At 53.1% G+C, this 14107-nt stretch overlaps 5 protein-coding genes across 5 annotated transcripts; all 5 read right to left on the bottom strand.

Moving 5' to 3' along the window:
• Window positions 1-75: 75 nt before the first annotated feature.
• On the bottom strand, window positions 76-1149 carry J4E79_005803 (uncharacterized protein; the record flags this gene model as incomplete). Its single annotated transcript, XM_049354681.1, has 1 exon — window positions 76-1149. One exon carries the CDS (start codon window positions 1147-1149, stop codon window positions 76-78), a length of 1074 nt encoding a protein of 357 aa, XP_049210804.1.
• Window positions 1150-1737: 588 nt separating this feature from the next.
• On the bottom strand, window positions 1738-3933 carry J4E79_005802 (uncharacterized protein; the record flags this gene model as incomplete). Its single annotated transcript, XM_049354680.1, has 3 exons — window positions 1738-3074; window positions 3122-3626; window positions 3877-3933. 3 exons carry the CDS (start codon window positions 3931-3933, stop codon window positions 1738-1740), a joined length of 1899 nt encoding a protein of 632 aa, XP_049210803.1.
• A 635-nt stretch (window positions 3934-4568) lies between these two features.
• Window positions 4569-6211, bottom strand: J4E79_005801 (uncharacterized protein; the record flags this gene model as incomplete). Its single annotated transcript, XM_049354679.1, has 4 exons — window positions 4569-4739; window positions 4790-5250; window positions 5297-5607; window positions 5769-6211. The coding sequence occupies 4 exons, from the start codon at window positions 6209-6211 to the stop codon at window positions 4569-4571; spliced, it is 1386 nt and encodes a 461-aa protein (XP_049210802.1).
• Window positions 6212-7844: 1633 nt separating this feature from the next.
• J4E79_005800 (uncharacterized protein) lies at window positions 7845-9245 on the bottom strand (the record flags this gene model as incomplete). Its single annotated transcript, XM_049354678.1, has 3 exons — window positions 7845-8172; window positions 8233-8693; window positions 8766-9245. 3 exons carry the CDS (start codon window positions 9243-9245, stop codon window positions 7845-7847), a joined length of 1269 nt encoding a protein of 422 aa, XP_049210801.1.
• Window positions 9246-10674: 1429 nt separating this feature from the next.
• J4E79_005799 (uncharacterized protein) lies at window positions 10675-12321 on the bottom strand (the record flags this gene model as incomplete). The annotated part of the gene is made up of 1 exon (XM_049354677.1): window positions 10675-12321. One exon carries the CDS (start codon window positions 12319-12321, stop codon window positions 10675-10677), a length of 1647 nt encoding a protein of 548 aa, XP_049210800.1.
• Window positions 12322-14107: the final 1786 nt, after the last annotated feature.

Raw genomic sequence — 14107 nt, 5'->3', positions numbered from 1 at the left:
TCCCCAATCTTATTTATCGTCTGCAATCGACTTCAGCAAACTTCTTCCGGATGATCTCCTCTCGCTTGCTAGACATCAGTTGGCATCTCGCTCCCTAACCTTCGCCCTATACCACGGCTTAGCAATCTTAGCAATCTCAATCTTCAACGCCGCCTCATCCACACCATGCTCTTTGATATGCTCCTTCTCTTCCTCCAAAGTATCATGTTGTATCCACTTCAAAAATTCGCCCAGTGCTCTGACGTCCCGCTCAACACCCTTCTCGCGCAATACATCCCAGCCTTGTTCTAATCGCTGCTGCGAACACCACGCAACTGCTACCGTTGCGGCTGCTTTGCGTCGCTCTTTGATGATATCGGCACCTTCGATGGATTTCGGGATGCGGAAGAATGTAGGCTTGAACTTTCCTCCTTTGCTTTTGAACCATAGAGAGGTGTCGGCGTTGTATTGAGGGGCTACAGGTTTCCAGACAATGCCTTCGCCCAAGCCGGATATACTGAAAGTCGCTGCGAAAGGGCAGTGAGCGGCGACTCTTTCGGTCATGCGTTCGATTTCTGATACTGTGTGTTCGTAGTCGTCTGGGTAGAGTGTTGTGTGAAAGATGCCGGCGCGTAATGCGTTGTAGATATCGTAGTCCGGCAAGCAGATATCAGAGTACTCTTCATCTTTCTGCCATGCACCATTGATGTTAACCGAGACGATGACGAAGCGGCGGGATAGTTGGGCAATGGCGACATCTTTCTGGATCTTCTCGCCTATCCATTCACCGGCAATCACGATGGGCGACTCTTCTTCGATTGGTGTGCCGGGATTCAACTCTCTCCACCGTGCCAGATAAATGTCTCGCAGTCCAAGTACGGCGGCGGTCTTCTCTGACATATCTGCCGCAAATCCTTGGTTATCTTTTGCGACGGACAGACCACTTATGTTGCGCGACTGGAACACGATGCGGTTATCAGGGTATATGAGGATATCTGCGTGCGTGCCATGAAGTTTGACAGTACCCACGAAAGGTATTGGGTCCACAGTGATGTTTCTTTCTGGATGAGTAGGGTCGCGGTTCGAGCGTCGCAACTGTTCGATGATCTCAGGAATGTGTGTCGTGATCTTGGGGTACAGCGTCGACTGTGCGGGGTCTGTAGTTGCCATCGTGTAAGAACACAACTTTTTCAGGATCCCGCAGTGGTGTTCAGGTCTCCTTAAATCACGAAAAACGTGACGATGCTCTTAGATGCAGTTGCAGTGTGCGGCAGTCCGCTCGCGTTGGGCTGCGATCCTCCTGATCGCGGCTAACTAATCTTAACATGGAGTTATTACTTGAAAGTTCGCACGTGAGATGAAAAATGTGATGAAGAGGTTTGTGAGTCAAAACAGGCGTCGTTGTGTCGCTCAGAAGCTTCCACTGCGGCCACTGAAGGTGCAACATTGCGACACTGTTATCGATACGCGGCTGTCAGCACCGTGACTTCCACACGTTGCGGTACTTCGAACTCAGCCCCGCCAGCTTATGAATTACCATGTTTGAGCGCGAAAAGCCGCTATCATCAACACTGGCTGTGCCAGACCAATTGACACAGCAAAGTTGCGTTTGAGCTGGGATTACCATGCAAATTGATGTCATTATATCATTCATTACAGCTAGTCTCTAGAGCGTTCATTACGTGACATCATCCAATCTTCTAATGCGATTGCTCAAGCAGGTCATGGGATATCTGCTAACTTCTACGTTCTAACCCGTCATGATGCTTCCACCTTCTTCCCATCCTGTTGGCCATCCTTCTTCTTATCGTCTTTGTGCAACTCCGGGTTTAGCGGATGCTTGGAGTCATAACCAACTCTCTTGACAATACCCAATCCTTTCGTCCTGCCCTCACGGAAGAGTATCCGATCGCCGACAGTCAAGTACTCTGGTCGCTGTACGAAGCGGAAGGCTACCTGTGCTCGGTCACCAGTGCGGATGTACTGGCGATCGATGTCGATAATGGCGCAGGTTTGGGACACTGGTCCAACGTGTAGCATAGCCTGGTACTTGGTCTTGATAGTCGTCGCGTGCGACAAGATCAAGACTTCGGCAACGAACTCGCGGTACACTTTCGGGGCTGGCAATATCCCGGTTGTTGGATCAGGCTTCTCAGCCTTGTGCAAAACGACCATGCCTTTTCGCACATCTTTCCGCCGAACGTTGCGCAGCGCGAGACTAGCAGACTGCCCAGCAGAGCATCCCGGAACTTGTATCCGTTTGCGCTCGACGGAACGCACCTTTGTCGTTTGGAACTGCCCAAGACTGTCGGGACCGATCAACACCGTGTCGCCAGAATGGATTTCACCAGACTTCACAACACCTGAAACAACAGTACCAACGAAAGGTACCGAGAATGTGTCGTTGACGTGGAATTCCAAAGGAGCAGAGGCGTCATAATTTCCGTGATGTGGTAATGCGTTGAGGAACATGCGCACTAGGTCCAGGTTATGACCAGTGACGTTGGAAACTTGGAAGATAGGACATATGCGACTCGACACAAATTGGGTAGCGGTAGTGATGCACTCCTCCCTGTTGTTGATGAATACCGGTATCTTCCGCGCTCCTGGAGATTTGAGGATCTTGGAAAGCTGAGTTATAGTCTGTTCAAGGATCTGTGGCGGACAAATGTCGATTTTGGTGATAACGACCATGACGGGGACGTTGAGCGCAAGTGCGATTCCGAGATGCTCTTTACTCATGCCCACTAAACCGTTGTTTGCTGCGATCATCAATAGACAGTAGTTGGGCTCGCTTGACAGCAGCCCAAAGACGGTAGTTCGCAGGTATCTCTCGTGACCAGCGAGATCAGTGAAGCTGATGACCTTGGCAGACCGCCGTCCAATCTCTTCCCAAGTAAGTTTTCGACCTGCGACGTTCGACACAACCACCTCGCTCTTGCTGTCAAACCCCATGATCTCCATGCCGACTGAGCTGGTTCGACCGCTCTCGATTTCGTGTTTGTGGCGGAAGAGATTGACGCGCGCTTTTCCGCGGCCATCATCGAGGCCGCCTTTGACGAGGACACCGAGCATGGTACTTTTGCCAGCGTCGACTGTCAATAGTCAGTGTATATTCTCAATTGCGCCTGGAGGCACTCACCATTTCCTACAACTGCTATCCTCGTCTCGATGACATCGTCGACACTCTGCGGCTGTTGTCGCAAGATCATCTTGCCACTTAAGCCAAGCTCCTTCGCATTGCGAGGCCCGACTTCGACGTCACCACCAACGTTCCGCGTCATGAGCATCTTGTAGTCGGCTTTGATCTTCTCGCAGGCAACTCGTATCCTCTCCAAGGCAAACTTCCACTGGTCCTCAGTGAAGCCCATGGAGTCACCGCTGTCTTCCAGGCCAACATCGAACAGAGCCTCCCCATGGCCCTCGGCCAGGCGCCCCTGGATATGCTCAGCGAGCGCTGCGACGTTCTCTTCGGCGGGGTCGGTAAGGAGCGTCTTGAGGCGGATGTGCGCCTTGTTGTCATCGGAGAGGCCGAGCTCGTCGAGGATGCTCAGCTCATCGTGGTCTTCGAGGACGGCGGGGGCTTGGCCTGGCGGTCGGCGCAGCGCCTGTTGTTTCTGGACGTAATCGGCGAATTCGCTGAGCGCCTGGTATGTACATTAGCTTGAGTACGTCTTCTGGAGCCTCAATGGGTGATCCGTCTAAAGTACGATGCGATCGCTTTCGTGCTACAGGAAGCCACATTTCCCTGGTTGTACTACTCGGCGCAAACCGTGAGCCAACGGAATTGGTTTTTCCCGTACCATACTCGTTGCAGTATCAAAGCAACGAATATATCTGGGGTACATCTGGGGTACAGCTTGGAGAGAGGTAGGCTTCTCCTGGGTTATTACTTACAGACTCGCCCTTCCGCCGCTCAGCTGGGCTCTGCTTAGGCTCGTGTCGGGAGGCCATATTATGCGAAATAGCACGTGATTATGAAATATCCACCGGTAAACCTAGGCTGAAGGTATTCGTAGCGATCGATGTACGTGGTGTGATGGAGGTATGAATGTGGGGTTGGGGCTGTCAGGACGTGTTCCGTAAACACCGCCGTATTAATAAGACGTTTGGTATTCGCGGGAGCTGGAAGGAGTGTGAATATTCCATGAGTTGTCTTGCAGCGAGCATCGAAGGGTGGCAAGTGCTGGAATGGCGCTGGCAATGGCGATGAGGAGCTGCTAGGGAGATCCGGGGGCCTACTTATCGATAGAAGGCCGCCGGAGCCATGACGCTGAGACTCACGCGGTAGCGCGTCTTGACTCATCCCAGAACCACCACCATTACACCACTCACAGCCTCCGTGGTCCACAATCACCACGGCGTCATCCGTAGTGTTGTCGCTACAGTCATACGATACGTGTTTACGCCCTCGCATCGCTGAGTTTACGCGAGTCATCACCAAAAAGGGCGGAACACGAAAATGTCGCGACTAGGCAGCACTCCAACAAAGGCGCACATGATAAAGAAGGCATAAAGTAAATGCATCATGGTTTGGCTATAAGTTACAAGAGAACGGGTAGCGCCGTCGACGAGGGAAGCGTGCCCTCTCATGATGCTGCAACACCTCGTTCCCCGCAGTACTTCTCCACCTCCTTCCTCAGCGACTCGCGCTGGTGGTTGACTGTATCCATGATATCGCTGACACCATTGATCGTCTTGCAGTACTCAAAGGTCTCCGCCATTTGCATGAGTACTGCCGTCAGCTGGTTGGGTAGCCACTAGTACGCGTCAGTAAGAGCAAGGACCGTCGTACCGAGGAAGCACTTACAGTCACGATCGGGCTGCCACCTGTTGCAGTCGGGTGCGAAGTGTGCTTGAGGATGTACTCGCGAGTGAAGCACCAATGCCGCCAGCGGAAGTCGCGAACTTGATCAAGAGCTTGGAGATAGAGCGCGGCAGAGACGGAGTCGCCTTTCGCAAACTCGCGCACGCCCGACTGCTGAGCGCAATCACGAACAGCCTCCAGGAACTCGCGGTGGTTGCCGGGGCGGTACTGGCGGAAGTCCTTCAGAATGTCTGTGAGGGGTGTCTCCGGCATCTGAACCTGAAGCAGGTTGTCGCACATGGGAATCATGCTGTCGTTGGCACCAGACTCGCCGCGGAAAGACATTGGCTCCTCGCTCACGCCCTCGTATATGACACCGTTGGGAAACATGCTCTGCGAGGTGATGCCGAAGATGAACGTACGGAAGTTGGTGTAGCCTTGGGGCTTGCTGCGGTTCCACATGGCTAATCTCGTCAGTCGTGAACTCTCACACCTGAGCAATGCACTTACTGTTCATTACAGCGTTGACGTTCCTGAGGCCACCCACCAGAGTACGAAGGCCGTCGTTGAATCGCTCTCGGTCCTTAGCCAGACAGCTCTCAAGCATCTCAGAGGCACCTGTGACAAGCGCACCAGACTCCTTGACCATAGCGATGTGTACGAGAACGAAGCCTGCCTCAGATGAGGTGGGATCCAAGCCATGCTCGAAAGCGCGAATCAGGCGAAGGTTGTCGTACTCGAGGCCCCGTGATGGATCTTCCAGACGGTAGTTGAAGAGCGCATACGACCCAGCATACTCCATGAACGGCTTGAAACCAGCACTGCGTACGTGAAAATGTCAGCCATGCCATCCAGTCTATGAGGTAGGGTGGAGGTAACTTCATGGTCAGGTTCTCTTTGGAAGTGGCCATGCCAAACTGAGGAGGAGACAAGAACCTAAGACCAGCATCATATGAGGACAGAAGAAAGCATTGCCACTTACATCTCAGCAACCTTGACGATAGGTAGCGCGATGCACCTCGGCAGCGACTGCCGACCCAGACCGTATTCTTCTCCTCTTACATGCCTCTCATGGCAAGGCTCGAAGAGATATGCAGAAGCCAAGAAAGAGTAGTCACGATACAGGGCGTTCATGACAACCAGGTCATCGCGATACTTCTCTACCTCTGGGGTAAGGTCAGGAAGCTCCTTGAGTACGGTGTCGCCGAAGGTGAAGTTGGCAAGTAGACCTGGCTCCCCTGACAGTGTCTTGATGGGCATGCGTTGCAAGATAGACTCAAGAGCAGCGAACTCCTTTGGTAGTTCAACGATGGGTTCTTGACGAGGAAGGAAGCCACGTGTGGTGGAGACCATGAAGGCGGGGAGGGTGCGGTCATCAGGACGGGTGTCCTTCATGACGGGGAAGTCAAATGTTGAAGACGACATGGTGTAAAGAGGTATTGAAGAGTGAGAGAAGTCAAAGATGCTGAAGGTGTTCAGGCTTTGATGCTGGAGATCTGGTCCGAGCACCGAATATTGGAGTTGGGGTGGATTGAAACTTCTGTCAACAGCGAAGGCGACCGCGAGCTTATATCCTACGAGGCCGGAATCAAAACCGGCCACGGAAAACCACCGGCCTTGTCAAGATAAGACGTACGTAATGGCTGGATCACTTGTCTGCATCAGCAGACTTTGACCCGAAGCCATCCTGCGATGCACGGCCTCGATCCAGAGGTTCCCCTTGATCTCCTCGATGAGTTGGGAGGGTAGGCTCGTCGCCGCCAAGACTTGGGTCAAGCAGAGGAAGAGGGCGAAGGTACCGCAACGGAGGCTACTTGCCTATTGCTTGAGATGTCTATAGAATATTGGAATGAAATATTCATCATGCTGTCAAGTTTCTTTTCGCAACAAAGGAGGTGCGCAGCTGGTGATCCAGTCTCTTTTCACGAAGTCTACAATGTATTACTATGGACTGGAAGTTAAGATCACAACATGTTTATATCTATTGCGGCACTCGAAACCCTTTTATATCATGGAACACAAGTTCTGGGTAATCTAAGGCAACTACAACAACTCTCTTCGTGCCAGCCCTCAAATGCATTCATCACGATGCCGACTACGGCGGTGACAACATCATCTGAGTCGGCCCGAACAACACCATCGCACACCAGAATGGCCATCACACGTACATTCGCGATGAAAACGATTCGCAATAACCACAACTAATCACCACTCAGAGCCTAACTGATGACACACGACATGCCTCTGTAATGGTGTTCGATGACCATCACGAGTGCTAACAGCGGCTCGGTTGGGAGCCAACCAGAAAAACTACCGAAGAAAAGGGCCGCAGAGAGCCGCAGAATCGGCCCAACATGCGCCTCGAGTGGGTCTGATGAGATTGCTGTGATTGGTCTGGCCGGAATTGTACCTCGACTCCAACATCAGATGCATCAACAATTCGATACCTTTATACACATGAAACAGGTTGAAACTAGACTAGTTCATTGGGAAATGATCTTGAATGTCTCCTGGATACATCCCAAATCTTGATCCAAGAGTTCAGCACCTTCTGCAGCCGGCAAACGACATTGCCACACCACATGTTGTTAATTCCGGCCTCGTATTCCTGCTTGCTGAGAGACCTCACTAGTTCGTTACTACCGTTCAGATTGGACGCAGGGGGTTAGAAGCGCACCGATAACGATTTTCCCAGTGCGCGCCCTACCACGCCCTACAACAGAGTGGACCCCGCGGTACTGTGCAACGTTCTCTGGCTCAACGTCATGGTTCTGACGCTGCGAAGTCACCGATTCCTCTTCATCACAACGAAAGACTCGACAATCACGAAGCAGATATGATTTGTAACAAGACAGACACCCTGGAAACAAATATCGCATTAGAAAGTGGTCACTAGCTACGCTCTAGCACTTGCTGACTATCGAATTCCAGAATCATTACAACTATGCCTGCTAAGGAAAACACCTCAAGGGAATCTAAGTGGTATGCCATCTATGCGTGCACATTCGTATGCCGACTCTGGATATGACCATAACCGTCACTTCATCCCCTCTCAACTCTAGACAAGCGCAGCAGCAATACCCATAGCACCAGCAACAGCCATACCCGCACCAGGTAGCATCGCCATGGCAGCTCCAGTGTAAGTCTCCATAGGCGAGCCAGTAGTAGTAGCGTCGACGCCGGAGGTAGGTGTCGCAACAGCAGCAACAGTCTTGAGAAGCTCAGGTGTGGTCGTGTAGGTCATGAGATCACCTCCAAAAGCGAGAGAAGCGCTAGAGAAGGGGAGTTCAGAGACGGAAGATGCGCCTTCGAAAGCAACGCGGTCGGATGCTGGGGCAGATGGCTCTAGAGAGGCGCGGTCGAAAGGAGCGAGAGGGTTGAGGACACTGCGATGGAATGTTAGTATGAGTAGGTAATGGTTGATGGTGAAACAGGAGAAGACTAACCCATCAATAACATGCGCCACCCCATTAAAAAGAATACTATTAGCAAACACAATCTCCGCGCCATTAACCCACGCCCTCCCATCCTCCAGCACCGTAAACACCAACTCCTCACCCTGCAGACTCTTAACCGACACATTCCCCAGCGCAGTCGAGAAAATAACATTGCTAGGAATAATGTGGTACTTGAGCACCTCCTGCAGCGTCGCCTGGTCCGCGGACTCAAGCACCGAGCCGATGGCTTCAAAGGCAGAGTTGGTGGGCACGAAGATGGTGAAGTCGGAGATGTTGAGGCCGGTGGCTTCGGGGCTGGAGAGGCCGAAGTCGATGGCGAGTTGGGCGGCTTCGAGGGCGGCGTTCATGGCGAAGTAGCCGGAGCGGTAGGTGAAGAGTTGGAAGGGCGCGCCGAAGGAGAGGACGGTGTCGATTTTGTGGAGGGTTATGCCGGCGCCGAGCATGATGTCCTGGGGGGTTGGGTTAGTGTTGTTGGTGAGGCATTGGGTGTGTAACGATGGATACATATGATGGATACTTACAGCTTCAGTGACGGTAGAAATGGTCTGCTCTCCAGAGATGACACAGACATCTTCTCCGTTCTTGACTAGCTCATTGTAGGCTCCACCCGTAAAGTTGGAGAAAGGCTGGATTTCGTTCACATACGAGCTGTCGAGGAGTGTCTGCGCAAATGTTGGGATATCGGTGATGACACTAGCCGGGTAGACGCCCTTGAAGACGTGGTTGGCGAGTAGGGCGCCGATAGCAATGGTGTCGTTCTTGTTTTCGATGGCCTGGCCCTCGGGTACATCGCGTGGTACGGCTGCGAATGCATCGTTGGTAGGAGCGAAGATGGTGATGTTCGAGGCTGCGGAGAGTGTATCTGCGAGGCCGTCTACAAGACTGACTAGTTCGAGGAGAGTGCTGAGGTCGGGCTGCGAGGCCAGGAGAGCACCAATGTCGCCTTGGGCTAGACTGGTGCCTGCCAAAATGGCGTAGGAGAAGACTTGAGATGGACGCATGGTAACCTTCGGAGGATGGAGGAGGTGCTGGAGAAGATACTGCTTAAAGGCCCTAAAGTCAAAGATGCAATGCTGTGATGTCGTCCTCATGCCCAAGGACGAGGCTCTCTTATACGTTTTCCCTCCCCATGATCCAGACTACACCCAACCTCTCCATCCTCATCTCACTCACCGGCCACCCTTTCCTGCATGCTTACTTCCATGACATCTTCGACTTCTGCCAGCCAAGACCTGGCATTTCGTATCCGGCAGTGCACGATCAATGCAACCTGTGGCAAATATAGCACCGCCCTGCTCTACCTCCACTGCAAGAACGCGGTACTAGACATTTTGAGGTCGTCGACTCATAATGACTAGGTAGCTTGAATCCAAAAGTGCACGATCAAAGCAGCATGCTCCAAATATAGCATCACCATCCACCTCCCGCATCGTGATGGCTTTACTAGAACACCTAGGCACTCTTGACCTCTCAAGCCAAGCATCTGGTTGATCTAACAGCCCTATGCCTTGCCTTCCCAGTGTACGATGTGGCGAATCAGCAGGGGCGGCAGTGCGGGAAGCGTGCATGCCGGTATCCACCCCTGGTGCTGCAACAACCGTCGCTAAACACACGATGGGCTAGGGTGGACGGCAGGAATTCGCCAGAAGTCGTGGGTAAATGTACTTGTGGAGGTACCCAAAAATAACGTTGTGGCGTCGTGGGTGGAGGGTGGAGGGTGCTTGTGCAAGGCGGGAGTTGCGATGGGAGGAGAGAGGGAGGGGGGTGGAGATGTAAGCGAGAGGGTACTAGGTGGAGTGATAGCGAACTGCTTGCCTGATGACGCTAGACTATAAAGAGTAGCATTCTTTGGTGACAGGCGTTTCGATCCGCTCTGTATGCAGTACTTGGATATTACATCGACCTTGAGGGACTGATACACAAGGTGACTGCTGAACAAGAGCGGCACCACATCACCGCGACCCATGGTGAAGCAACGAGCATCAGCGCAGGGCGTTTTCTCATGCAGGAACGGGGAATCCTCCATACCGTCATTAGCGTACGCGGACGAGACAGCGGACTTTAGCCAGGTTGCCTACTGCGAGATTGCGTGTCAGCTGAATGTGTATTCGAACATCTGTGCGCGACAACTACATCATCAGACATCCCATCACCAGATCGCAACCATAGAGAAAAATTTCCGTGTGTTTGAAACGTCATCTCATCAAGCACCTGGCGAAAAAACACCGATGCAGGATGGCTGACTGACGGCCAGAACGTGGCTAACCACGCTTATGCATGCTGCATGCGGCAGCAAGCATCCATGGACATGTGCACCAATCAACAGTAACACGACGGATGAATAGATCGACACCAACGGCCAAAGTTCGCCGTGCCATCTAACTTCAAAAGACGTCGCAATTCTATAAGACACCACCGTATAATGGCGATTTAGTTAACTAGATTTGCCTCATACCGCTGCAGGATAGCCGTGTAATCGTTATACCATTGCTCCAGCCAACTCGTCGCATCGAACATACGCGTGGTGAAGCAACTCAAGGTGGGATCTAGGACCTTCATGTACATGACCAGATTGCGCATTTTGAGTCCGAACTCTTCAATGCGGAAACAGTTATTCGGTAGGCACTGGCCGTACGTGTTGGCGGGGTCGGTCGAAGCTACCATGACGGTGACGAGAACGAAAAGCGAGTATATGACCGTTGGTGCGAAGCAGAATGATGGGAAATTAACAAGGAGAGCTGGATCCATTTCTGCGGCCGTATCGAGGACGGCATGGCAGTTCTGGACGAGAGCTTCGAGCGACGTTTTGAGCGGGGCGATGATGATGGTTGGCTTGGGGAAGTCTTTGACGGGTATGCGGCCTGGGATGAAGGGCGCTGCGAAGGAAGCTTTGTTCGTGGGTGTGTGCAGCACGAGCTCGTACAGGTGCACCATGGCTGCGTGCCACCACACTTTGAGCGTCTGGGACGTTGCAAGGCTAGGTGGGATATGAGCGACCCACGCTTCGAGCTTGTTCTTCATCGACTCGATTACGGCGTACGTGTTGTAATCGTTGCCGTCTACAAACGTAGCGATCTGGCAGAGGTATAGTTGATTGGATATCTCCTGGTCCAGTTGGGTAATGCGGACGAGCTGACAGAGCAGCATGTCGGAAGCATCTCCTTGGCTTTCCAGGTACAACAGACACTCCTCGTGGTAAGCGTTCCATGGGTATGAATTCGGCCTGCGCGTACTGATCGACGAGCTTGAGAGTGCCATGTAGCAGGCTAACCAGGTACGTCGTGCCTCCAGCGATCCCGCGTCCTGATGCCGGCAGAAGTAGGCTGGGGGAGTGGGCTGCAGCGAGTTTCCCGCGATGCCCACATCAATGGCCATGTCTGCGGCTAGCTGTAGGATCTGGTAACAACTGCCCATTAGACCTCTTCGCGGAAGCTTGTTCCAGTACGTGGCTATAAGCAGCGCCTGCACAAGTTCCAGCGATCTTTGTCCTCTGCCTAAGACTTCTTCGCCGAGGACATGCATACTTTCGCGTATTATCTCATCGTGCGTCTCTAGATCCAAGCCTTGCGCCTCTTGCGTAGTTGTGTATGCTACGATGCAGAGAAGTAGGATAGGAGCCTTTGTGCGGAGATATTCGAGATCCCCGGGAAGGCGTATGACGGGCCATGCCGATCCTGCTTGGTGTGCATAGAGTTGGAGAAGGTGCTGTTGCTGGATAAGTGAGATGCGCGCGTCAAGGAACGACAAGATGGCTTCGTAGTGGTTGTCTGTTAGGCTACCGGGCGACCGGCCTAGCGTGTTGGTGGAGAGTCCGCCAGGGGAGCGACTTGGCGTCGGGCTGTTGTTGCTCTGTTTCTGAAGCAGATTGCTGAGTTCTTGAATTTGCGCCTCTAGCTCCTGGATGCGGTTGCGCTGAAGGCGCGGTGCTGCAGGGACGCATTCCAGGTTGTTGCGGGTGCATCGCTCGCAGCTTGCCGCGTCAGGATTGGTGCTGATGTCGCACTTGATCTTTAGACGATGGCACTCTTCACAAGCGCGAAGTCGTTTTCTCATGCTGCCACCTTCTTGCTTAGACATGACAGAGATGTTTAGCTGTAGTCTATCGTGGGGCTTTGTCTATGACAAAGTGACTTTACGCCCCGGGAAAGCGCGCTTGGTTCATGACTGCAGGTGGCTGTGCCGTATACCAGTACCAATACAGCGTGGCGTTTTGGCGACGATGTTCGTCCGGATGGCCGCCCGGTAAATCAGTCGATTTAGATTTAGTGGAGGTTAAAGCTGGGTGAGAGCATTCGAGGCTCTTCCTCGAGAGTTGTACCTTTCGTTGCCATCTTTCGGCATAGTCTTGCCGGTCAGATGAAATTGCAGAAGGCGGCCAAGTTGCCTGATTGGGTCTTGCCAATTCTGCCATGGAGATAGACGGAGTTACTGCATCATCATAGCATTGTCGAAGTTGGCCTGTTAGTATAACCAAAGCAATGGCTCTATGCCAGAATGCACGGCACTGCTACCTAGGTAGTACATACGATCGATCAAGACAGAGAAGTACGCGATACTTGATTAAGCGATAGAATGCGAGTTTCCGTACGTACGGTACCACTCACGCGATCATCGGAAAGCAGGCCAGGATGTCGGTATCGCTCTGTGAGCACATAAAGGCAAGAACAGACGCGTATATCGGGAAATTCATATCGATGGCTAGCATGCCAAAGTAGCAGACCATCTACACCCCCCACGGGCACAGCACCTCCCCCACTCCCCCAGACGAAGCTTGCTCGAAACAAGCTTGGCGGCCAAGACCCCGCACGCTTACCCGCCCATCAGCCCATCATCACTCTGGCACTGGACAACTTTGCGCCGCGGCTGATGCTGGCGCGCCCGCGCAAGGGAGGCGTCGTCGTGCCATGCCAACTCTCCCATTGCACCCTTCCCTAGGTCACCACCGACTCCTCCCCATCACCACCCCATCACTCCCTTAATGAAGCCCCCAAAGTCGCTCCTCAGCCGCCTCCCCGGCATACGCTGGACCCCCTCCGACATCCCGTCCACCTCCCCGTCGACCCCGAAGCCTAAAAGCCGGAACCCGTTTTCGCTCAAAGCCTCGCCGCCAGAGCACGGCACTGTGCGCCCGCGCGCATCCACCATCAGCCTAACGTCGGAACCGGATGTCGATATCGATGCGCGCACGCACGCGCAGGGCCAGAGCGACTTCTTCACGCGATTGCCGCTTGAGCTGCGGCAATTGGTATACGAACATGTCATGGGCGCGGAGATTGTGCATCTGACACTAAGCACGAAGAAGAAGCGGTTTGGCCATTTCCTGTGTGACAGCGAAGGGGATGGCGGGAGGGAGTACATGTGTCGCGTGCTGGTGTTTGGGAAGAAGGGCGCGAGATTGTATCCTGGTGGGCCGACTGTGCTGAGGGCTTGTAGGCGCATGTATGTGTTCTCCTCTCCTCCTCATCGCAATCACAATGGCATTGTGGAAACTGACTGTGTTCTGCAATCTAGGTACTCGGAAGCGATTTCCTACTTATATCGCGCGCACACCTTCTCCCTCCTGCATATCACGCATCTCCTCTACCTCCCCGCTTCGATCCCACAACCGCGCCTCAATTCGATTCGCACGCTACATCTGCGCTGGGCCATTCGCGCGCTGCCTTATATGAGTCGCGGTCCTTCGAATCGCGTCGTGTACCGCGACGATACCGCGAATTGGGAGAAAGCGTGGACGATAATAGCGAATATGCAGGGATTGAGGCATCTTCGGGTGATTCTGATGGATCCTAGCCCGCAATGGCTGTGGCAGAGCGAGTGGATGGAGCTAGAGGATATGCTGCTGGAAAGTGTGAGGATGGTGACG

The sequence above is a fragment of the Alternaria viburni genome (genome assembly GCF_023758015.1).
Source record: "Alternaria viburni strain BMP 2772 chromosome Unknown scaffold_11, whole genome shotgun sequence".
Lineage (NCBI taxonomy): Eukaryota > Fungi > Ascomycota > Dothideomycetes > Pleosporales > Pleosporaceae > Alternaria > Alternaria viburni.
This window is presented reverse-complemented; position numbering and strand designations above follow the sequence as displayed.